At 43.1% G+C, this 10,261-nt stretch overlaps 1 protein-coding gene across 3 annotated transcripts in view; it reads left to right on the plus strand.

The window, feature by feature from the left end:
• Positions 1-10,037, plus strand: part of PTDSS2 (phosphatidylserine synthase 2) — a 75,170-nt gene extending 65,133 nt beyond the window's left edge. For all 3 annotated transcript variants that reach the window (XM_005310777.5, XM_065591872.1, XM_042862106.2), the window contains 3 exons: positions 1,550-1,695; positions 4,553-4,738; positions 7,514-10,037. In XM_005310777.5, coding sequence (XP_005310834.1) covers positions 1,550-1,695; positions 4,553-4,738; positions 7,514-7,658 — 477 coding nt within the window. In that variant the 3' untranslated portion in view covers positions 7,659-10,037. The remainder of the gene's footprint in view (positions 1-1,549; positions 1,696-4,552; positions 4,739-7,513) is intronic.
• Positions 10,038-10,261: the final 224 nt, after the last annotated feature.

The raw sequence follows: 10,261 nt of genomic DNA on the forward strand, positions 1-10,261 counted from the left end.
AAGTCAAGGGTCGTATATACTGACCCAATAGCATATCTTGAAAACTAGAGCCAATCAACAATTTTAAGCATCATTTTCGTTCTCAGTGACCCAGAATTAGTAAAGTTTGACTACATTAATTTCAGAAGCATTTTGGCTGTAGAGCAGTGTAATCAGCCTTTTCAGTAGCCATGGGAAGGACAACTTTTATACTTTTAGGATTCATTAGTGGTAGTTCTAAAACTATATAAATCACCAGATAAACTTGGTTAAAAATAGAATTAAGGTTGCTGCCACACTTCATTGGTGCCTCACCATGTGCCTTACAAAAACATTTTTTTTATTCTAATCGCTTCCATGCAGCCCCCCCCATAAAACCCTTTAATGTTCTTAGGGCACCTGACAGGTGCTCATATCTTGGTGGAGGGCATAGCATGAGAGCTGGGATAGAGTAGAATGTTGTGGAACCAATGGCAATAACTTTAGCTCAAGCTTTAACCAAGTTTTGACCAAATCTCCCTTTTTTCAATGAGAGCAGCAAAGAGTCCTGTGGCACCTTATAGACTAACAGACGTATAGGAGCATGAGCTTTCGTGGGTGAATACCCACTTCTTCGAATGCATCCGAAGAAGTGGGTATTCACCCATGAAAGCTCATGCTCCTATACGTCTGTTATAAGGTGCCACAGGACTCTTTGCTGCTTTTACAGATCCAGACTAACACGGCTACCCCTTTGATTTTTTTTTTTTTTTTTTTTTTCAGTGAACGCAACATGAAATGGGAGAGCAAAGGAAGCTGAGGAAGCATGTATCCCCACTTTCCTTTTGACTCCTCTACTCCTGGCAGTCCTCTATAGTCTCATTCCCCATGCCCTCTCTAAAGACCTGCTGACTGAGTCAGGGCTGCTGAGATCGGAAGGGTCCAGGGGGGGCGTTACCTCAGTCATAGTATATGTGTGTGCAGGAGAAAGTGGTAAAGAAAGCATTCTGCTTCCTTATGATGAACTATAGGAAGTTATCTGAGTGAAGAGGGCAGGAAGCGCTAGTGCTTCTTGAACTTCTCCTTGGTCCCTCTGCTTCTGGCAAACTCTCCTCCTCTATCCCCCGCATGAGTCATGTGTAAGAACTCCCAGGAGGAGGAGGCTTGTTCCTGTGCTCCCTCAGACCTTTCTTAATAATTAATTTTGGGATGCTCATCTGGGCCTACAACCCCCTATTAGCTTTAATAGGCTCCCAAATTCTAGACTGAGGTCTTGGTCCTGTTGAAGTCAGCAGGAGTTTTCCATAGTCCTCCATAGTGGAGCCCGGTTTTCACCCCTAATCTGGAGATTAAGTACAACTGCCATTGCTTGGCATTTTCAACCATACTTCAAGATGTGACTGGAAGGTAGCGCTGCATAATTCAGAGCAAGCAGATAGGCATGTTTTCTCGTTGCTCTTTGTGGGGCCCTCTCTGTACAAGTCTGAGTACACGTTTCTATTTTAGGAATAAATGTGAGGGGTGGGTGTGTCCAGGCTTTACTCACTGAATCTTTTTAAATTAAATTATTAAAGTGTCCTTTTTTTCTCAGTTTTTATTGGCAGAGCTGAACACATTTTACTTGAAGTTTGTCCTGTGGATGCCACCAGAACACTACTTGGTCCTGTTACGACTTGTCTTCTTTGTCAATGTGGGAGGTGTGGGCATGAGGGAGATCTACGACTTCATGGATGACCCGTAAGCCAGTCGTTTTGTCTGTGTAATGTCAAGTTTTAATTGCTTTCTTTTTAGCCTTGCTGCAGTTTGTTGGTGCAAGTTACCGTAGAAGTGGATCAGCCTATTGGGGCAAAGAAGCCCAGCCCTCCGCACTTGCTTTGTTTTCCACTGTGCACCTTGATTGTTAAACATATCCCCTCTTGTAGGCTACATGTGGTAGATAACAGGTGTCCGTATAGACCATTTTACATGGGCAATATTAAATTTCAGTTTTTCTTGAACAAAAAGTTACCATATTCTTTGAACATTTGATTACCTGGAACACTTGTTTTATTTGTGCGAGGTGGCATTGAACTCCTTTCACATTTACAAGCCTGGTGCTACAGTCCTTAGACTTAGCTTCTAAGGACTGCATGGTCCAGCCCTAAACCCTTTTTCTTAAAGGTGCTTCTTGCTTCAGCGATCTTCCAACACTTTTTTCTGGTCCTCTGGAGCTTTTGCGGCACCACCTTGCAAATCCGAGGACCCTCTGGTGATGCATTTTAGGGCAAAGAGCCCCCTCCCCCACAACAGTGCAGGTACTATGAACCTGTCAGATTGCTCCTATTTAAGCATCATATTTGTCATATTCTAGCTTGCAGTAGCTGGGTACGGTTCCCAAGGGACCATACGCCAGCTGCAGATAGCAAGAGTTCAGTGCCCTCCAGCCACTCCCCTGCCCATCACACACCACCTGCACCAGGAGCTGCAGGAGGGAGGCGTAGAAGACAGTTACATCAGCCCTGCACATATTGAGCTGGTGGAGGCCCCAATGAGGGATTTATGGGTGACTTCTGCTCCTTTTCCACAGCCCGGCAGAACAAGGCAGAGACTGTCCCAAAGTATTGTGGGTGGTCTCTGAACTTTGTCCTTTTTGACATACGTTTGGTGCTCCAGTTGAGCCCCAGCAAGTTAGAGGCTCTAGCGCAGATGTCATGAGCAAGCTAGAAATTCCCAAGGCAGGTCGATCTATTTTTTAAAAGAACTGCTGAAGGAAGCATCGTAGTCACCCTGACGTGTTCATTTCCCCCAACCTTATGTAGCTTTCTAGTTCCTGGTCTCTGCCATGCTGCTCTCCTTCCCCTCCACCTTGCCCCAGTAGCTCTGCCACTCTGTGCTGTGTTCCCCATGGTTGTTTCACTTAGCAGCTTGGGATGCACTCAGAATGGAAGACCATGGGAGGGCTGGGCAAAGAGGGAGCATGTAGGGGAGTGAACGCAGAATGAAGGAGAAATCAAGTAAAAATGTGAGAGCCTATCAGAGGAAACAGTTCTCCTATTCCTGATGAATGAAGAAAAATGCTATATTCTATGTATGGTTTGCCTCTGCTATTTTACCAAAGAGACAGAGTGGGACAGTGTCAAAGGTAAAATTCAGTCATCTGTATTAGGGCTTCAGAGTGAAACTTTTGTTCTGATTTTTGTGTTATGGGACACAGACAATCTTTAATTTAGAGATAGGAGCTGCTGGTAGAAGGCTTGAGGATTAGCTGTGAGGGGTGGGAAGGAAGAGGAGGGTCCCTAGAAAAGTGTAGTGGCAGTGTCTGTAGCTGTCATATAAACCAGGGGCAATCTTTTTGTTTCATTTGTACAGTGCCTAGCAGAGTGGGGTCCTGGTCCTTGACACGGGCGGCTAGGCTCTCTGGTAATATGGATAGTAATCCCACAGTTGTTTTGAAAGAACATGTACAGTAAGAAAGTGAATACAGAGAATTGTTGGCTGAGCTAGGTGAAGTGTGGCCATCTGCCTTCCAAAGCATGGTACTTGGAATAGTTTGATTGGAATCAAATGGCTTTTTATTGTTAGATGTCTAATTTTTGAACAGGTTTTCTGAAATTTGTTCCTCATGGGCATGTAACCTGTGAAGTGGGAGGTCCCAAAACTCAGGCTGCCCCCGGAGCCCAAATGTCTACTCCACAGTTAAACAGCCCCTTAACCCAAGCCCCTTCAGCCTGAGTCATAGGCCAACTGCAGGTTTTTAATTGCAGTGTAGACAGACCCGCAGAGTTATTGCCTTGGCTTCTCCTTGTAAGTATTCAGAGGGTTTGCTTACAATCTTGAGTTTGGGTAGGGTTTAGTTTGAGTGTCACTGATTACTTCAGAGTTCACTAGCAATTCAAACGTACACAGTGTTGCAATTCCCCTTTTGTTTTCCTGGTACTTCATAAGGACTAATTCAAGGGGAGATTAAATACTGAGAATGTTTATGGTTGTAGATAGTTATGCCACCAAAAGCATTCTAGCGCCCTTCCCTCTTCCAGTGTCTTATTTTCTGATAATAAGCATCTTCATTTTCAGTCCCTTAAGAGATGGTCAGATAGGACTAATTAGGTAGCCTTTGTTTGGAAGATAATAGGGCTCAGAATATAGATCAATCACATTGTTACTTAAAAGCATTAAGTACTGTATATAACAAAGTGTGGAATGTGGCTTAGTGTTCATAGAAGATGATCTGGAAGTCAGAGTTCCTCTGTTATAACTCCACTTTCACCATCGACTGTCTATGATCTTGACTTGGTCAGGTAATTGTTCACAGATCTATTGAAATGGAGATACTTGCCTACCTTATAAAGATATTGAGGATTAATTCATGTAACATGTTCTCAGAACCTCTGAATGGGCTGTAATGGAGAACAAAGTATTCAGAGTTAGAAGGAAAATACTTTAGCATACCAATCTGTAGTATGTCCATACATCCATAGTAATGGTTAAGAGTAGACATTCACGCAAGTGGGTAAAGATGAAATACGTATTTCTATCCTCCCTCTTATTTTTATAAAGGTATTGTCCATTGTACATCTGCTACTAAAATACTAATCACTTAATGTCTCTATTTCAGGAAGTTCCATAAGAAGTTGGGTCAACAGGCCTGGCTAGTTGCTGCTATCACAGTCACAGAGTTTCTGATTGTTGTGAAGTACGACCCTTACACCCTAATGCTGTCCCTTCCTTTCTACATTACCCAGTGCTGGATACTTGGAATCATACTTGTGCTCACCTGGACAATATGGCGCTTTTTCATTCGGTAAGCGAAGGTGATAGAGCTCAGATTCCAGTGAGCACCAGTGCGCCAAGACGAGGCTTAACCAGCCCATGTGAACAGTAGCTTATTGTAGAACAAAAGACTTTCAAAGTGTATCTTTTAAAAACTCTATATAATTTTGAGTTTCCAGGGGGAACACATCTCACCAACAGCCTACTGAAGGTGTACAATACAAAGTCTGTTTGGGAGACTTGATTAGGTAGTCTTCAACACATAATATCCACAATGCTTGACTCTGTTTAGTATAATTTAAATATAAATGTAACCAGAATCCTGACAACCAACTTATAACTACTTGTTTTAAAGAACTTAGCCAGAAATCTGAAAGCTAGTCTGTGACCCTCACACATTGGTGTATACGTCAGATGCACAGTATGCCATGGCCACAGCTGTCACAAGTCATTAGGGATTTTGGGTGCCCATTTGAGACACCTTTAAAGAAACCCGGTTTTCAGAAAGTACTGAATAACCCCCTCTGAAAATCAGGCCTCGTTAAGACTTTTCTCAAGTTGGGCACCAAATTCACTGGTGACTTTTGAAAACGTTGGCCTATATTTTTAGACCATCTAGCTCTGTTTCTAAAGCTACTTTCTGACACTAATGTCTTTTAAGGCTACATACATGCCAAACTGGAATTATTTTCAAAGCCTTATTTGAATGATCAGATTGAAAATATTGTCTGAAATCTAAGTGATGAGACCCTCATTGTCAAAATCAAATATGGCTCATGATTTTTAGGCAACTTCATAATAATAATAAAAAAGAATTATGTATGGTGACCAACCACTGGAAATTCCAGCCGAAAATAATTTTGAGAAAATAGCTGAATAAGCTACTGAAAGTAGGGGATCAGTTGAAAAATACAATCTCAATCTGGATGAAAAACTTGAGTAATAAATACCCAAGATATTTACCCAGACTGTATGTACATACATGCTACAGATGCAAAATATATTGTATATAACATAGCGGGAGTGTAGTTGTAAAGATGGTGGGTGGGAGATGTAACATTTCCAGGATGACAAACATATATCTGACAATCACAGCAGGTGCATATGCATGATCTATTGATTTTATATGCTCTTGGCCACTTGCCTAGATAGCAGGGCCCCTTTCAAAAGGTTACATCGTTCTCACTAGAGTGCAGACGGTAACCCAAGCCAAACTGCTTGTGAGCATGATGTGCACTTCCCTGAGTATCTACCACAGGGGCAGGAATTCTCTTCTCCCTGCTAAAATATCTTAATACAGAAGAGAGACAGAGTAGTTCATAAGCACTTCCGGCAGCCAAATAGGATGCGTTACTGTGTGTGTGCCTGAAAACAGATTTTTTTCAACATGTTGTCAGGAGACAAATGCATGGCATGTATTTTCTCCATGGGACTAACTCTAGTATTGTCACTTTGGAAATAAACAGCTGAAGGTGCATAACTCCAACTGCCTTCCCGGTAAAGTGCTCTGTCAGGGGAAATGAAGATGGTAACAAAAGTCAAAGTTAAATAGACCAAGAGAGAGGGGACCAAAGGTAAATATGCGTTATAAGTAAGGCTACGTTTTAGTCACTGGTATTTTTAGTAAAAGTCATGGACAGGTCCTGTGACGGTAAACAAAAATTCACGGGCCCGTGACTTGTCCATTGCTTTTACTAAAAATACCACCATGACTAAAATGTGGGCAGGGGCTGCAGGTGCTCTGGGGGCGCTGCGGGTGCTGACCTGGGCCCTCTGCTGGTGTTGGGGGGGGCAGAGGGGGGACGGACTGTGGCATGGGACCCCTGCTGGTGCTGATGGGGGAGGGTTGGCAGGGCTGGCAGGGGCTTCCTACCCAGCTCTGCATCCCTGCAGCTCCTAGGCGGTGGAGGGGCCAGGGCAGGGGCTCTGCTGCTCCTGCCACATGCGCTGGCTGCCGCAGCTCCCATTGGCTGGGAATCGCAGCCAATGGGAGCTGCAGGGGGCGGGGCCTGAGGGCATGGGCAGCGCATGACATGGAGCCTCCTCACCCAACCCTCCCCCGCCCCCCCCGGCACCTCCGCCACCTAAGAGCTGAAAGGCCATGCCCATGGGAGCTGGGAAGCCCCCCACCCTGAGATAAATGCCCCCCGCATCCTCCAGCCCTGAGCCCCCTCTCACACACCCAAACTACTGCTGCTGGCCTCGGGCAGCCCCTGAACCAGCACCAGCTGCTGCAGAAGTCACGGAGGTCATGGAAAGTCTGGGAATCCATGACTTCGGTTACAGACTCACAGCCTTCATTATAAGAAGTGTGCTGTTATCCAGGTTGAGAGTTTTCCCTAATTTCCTGACACACAATCTAAATATGCACACTCAGTTTGGACACTACTCGAGGGCGATGGCACCTCTGTGTGAAGAAATAAAAGATGTGCCTTCCTCTTCTATAATCAGTAAGTGGGTGTGGTCAAAGGAATGAGACCAGCCTATGAGTCAGGTCCTGCATGGCAGCTTCCCCGCTACATTTGTGTAGAATGCAGCCTGTGTTCATTATACTTCTGGGCATGGTGGTAACTATTTGTAAGTACTAGCACTAAATGTAAATAAACTTTTTTCATCAACTGAATCTGTACCCTTTCTTACAGGATAAAGGAAGTCCATACAAACTTAGTGCTGTAGTATTAATCAAAATGAGCCAAATTATCTGTGTCATAATGACACCAGGATGTATTTATCCAATTGTTTTGATTGTAAATCTAAGCGGAAATGCTTGTTTAAGTCAATACTATCAATCTTGTTTTGTTTTTAGTGACATTACCTTGCGGTGTAAGGAGATAAGACGACAACAGCAAGAGCACAAATCTGAAAAGGACAAATGCTTAAGCAACGGTGATGGACATTCTCCAGTACCAGATGAACAAAACGGGAACAAACTGAGGGAAAGAAAATTTTGAACCCGAACAACAGACTAAGGACTAAGAGAGCAACCTGTGAAAGTCAGCTTGTTTGACATGAGACTCAACCTTATTCTACCTAGAAAACTTCCATTGTTTACCCACGTCTGAAAATCATCTGGGGAAAGATGTCACCATGACCCCCTTCTAGTCAAAGTTGGAGAAAGACTACAATAGATAGAAGTCAAACCTACACTACTGAAAAAGAAAGGATCTTTGCGTGTGTGTTTTATAAATGTCTGTTCCTTGCAAAATCAAGGATTTAGGGGTTTTAAATTAAATGCAAAGGGAATCCAGTGATCCTATTTCCAGTGACCCATGATATTTCAGTTTTGACACTGTTTGGTGGGCCATTAGGAACACTCATTTTATGGACTAAATATACATGGCACTGAACAATTTTGTATTTCTGCTGAAACTACCTTGAGCTGTGACGTAATATATGTAACGTTGGTTCCATCCACCTATTAGCAGAAGTTCAGGGACAGAACTGCAGCAAGATAAACTTAGTGATGTAACTGGAGCGCGTGAACAAGTTGCATCACTTGCACAGCATATAATACAGTACACAATTGTTACATCCCCTGCAATGCTGGGGTTTACTGCCTTTCTCAAAGCTGATTTACATTACCATGGTGCAACCTATGACTGTGTTTCATACTACATCATAGCACTGATTATACAGAAAACCTCTCCTTTTGGTTCATTTTTATCCAGGTCATCTCTCAACATAATCGAAGTTTAGGTCAGAACGTTAACCTCCACTGCCTAATGGAGTAAAGTGTATAACAGACAGAAAACTGGTAGTTAATTCCATCGAGGTCTTAAGTTATTTGCCTTATACTTAAAGCATTATTTTTCTTTACTTGCCAAGACAGCTGCATTCTTTGCTTCCGCTTTGAAGGCAGGTCAAGTTCTGCCATCCTTCAGAGTTACCCTATTCCTCCCAGTGCTAGGTCTGAGCTTTTAGCAACCGTAAACCAACTGGAAAATGTGCATCCTGCCGGCCACTTGCACAATACACAGACACTAAATGCTTTGCTGTCCTAGCTGATGAAAGAATAGGGTTGACTTGATCACTTGTGGCCCTTTCCTGAGTGATGAGAGAGAACCTGCTGTCCAAGCTAGCTGGCATTCTTGCCAGTGACTCAGTGTCTCATAACACTTAAAAACTGACATTTCTAATATCACTGCTCCTAAAACGTAGTGGCCGCAGTAGAACATCAACTTGTCCCATATTGTCCTAGATGCAGGCCCCTGTAATGTAACAACTCAGAACTTTAACCAACATAACTTTTCTAAAAATACAGAAGTCTTATCTGGCTATTAATCACATTATACACTACTTTTGAGAGAAGCTTATTTATACAGAAGAAAATAATATAAATACGAAAACAGAGTAAAAGCTCAGAATCTCCAAACAGCTTTACCCCCAAACGTTCAACGGGAGCTGGAGACTCACAAGCCAAAGCTGCTGGCTGCAGCAAAGCACAGATCTTTGACCCATTTGGGGCTCATACTTGAATGGTAAGCAAAATCCGTGTCTCTCCCGTGTTGATAGTGACACAGATACTTTTAAACAATGTGCAACAGAGTAGAATTTAATTAAAAATTCTACAGTATGAGTGCACCTAAAAAGCTCAACAAATGAAGCAGAGTTTCAGAGCAAAGGAGGCAGGATCGATGGAGTATGGTGGCTGCCCTTCATGATGATGATCAGTAAATTGAGGGGAGGTTGATCAGTCTGAGGGGTCATATGAGGCTTCTTCCTTGATTGTGCATAATGTACTATTGTGAGCCATTAAATGGCTGCTGTTAAACTTTAGGATTTATCTGCTGTAATGTGGTGGTGAATGCTATGGCTGTGTAACTAGATGTTAAACTCTTAAATGGGCAGAGGCTGAGTTGAGCAAATCATTTATTTTTAAGCCTTTTTCCACCCTCAAGTATTAATTTTACACATTCACATTTATTCATACCAACTATTGACCGACTGTTAGTAGGTAGTACTAGTGTACATGTGCTAATGTGGTCCCAGCTGAGCAAGGCTCAGATGTGTATCTTTTCACATCTGTTTGTGCTAGTTCACACCATTGTCCCTTTTCTGACTTGTCTTTGGGTGCGTAAACATTCCCATTTTGGTTTTGTGATTCTGGCAGGTGGAATGGGGAGAACTTGGCATTTTACTCTTTGTCCCCTGAGGACTCTGATATGCAAATTTGAAGGAATTATGGGAAATGCCCATTTCCTAATTCCAAAGCTGGTGTACTAGACAAAACATTAATTTGTGTCTCTCTACGTTCACTTCAACATGGAGCTTTTAAAGTTACAGGCTGGATAACTGAACAAATAAAATATTTGCGGGTGTATTCTTGGGTACAACCTGTCTGTGTGGTTTACTTTCACACTACCTATGGTAGGTATGGCGTTGCATGGCTAATAGGACATCCTTTGCATTCCTATGAGCAGAAAGCACCATTGGATTGCCACTGCATGTAACGGGATTTTGGACAAGTGGCCCTTAGCGTAACAAATTTGTCCAGATGTTCATGGCCACATTCCATGTGGCAGTCCCCTCCCCTTCCCTGAAAAGTAACGATCTT

This window comes from Chrysemys picta, chromosome 4 (assembly GCF_011386835.1).
Source record: "Chrysemys picta bellii isolate R12L10 chromosome 4, ASM1138683v2, whole genome shotgun sequence".
NCBI lineage: Eukaryota > Metazoa > Chordata > Testudines > Emydidae > Chrysemys > Chrysemys picta.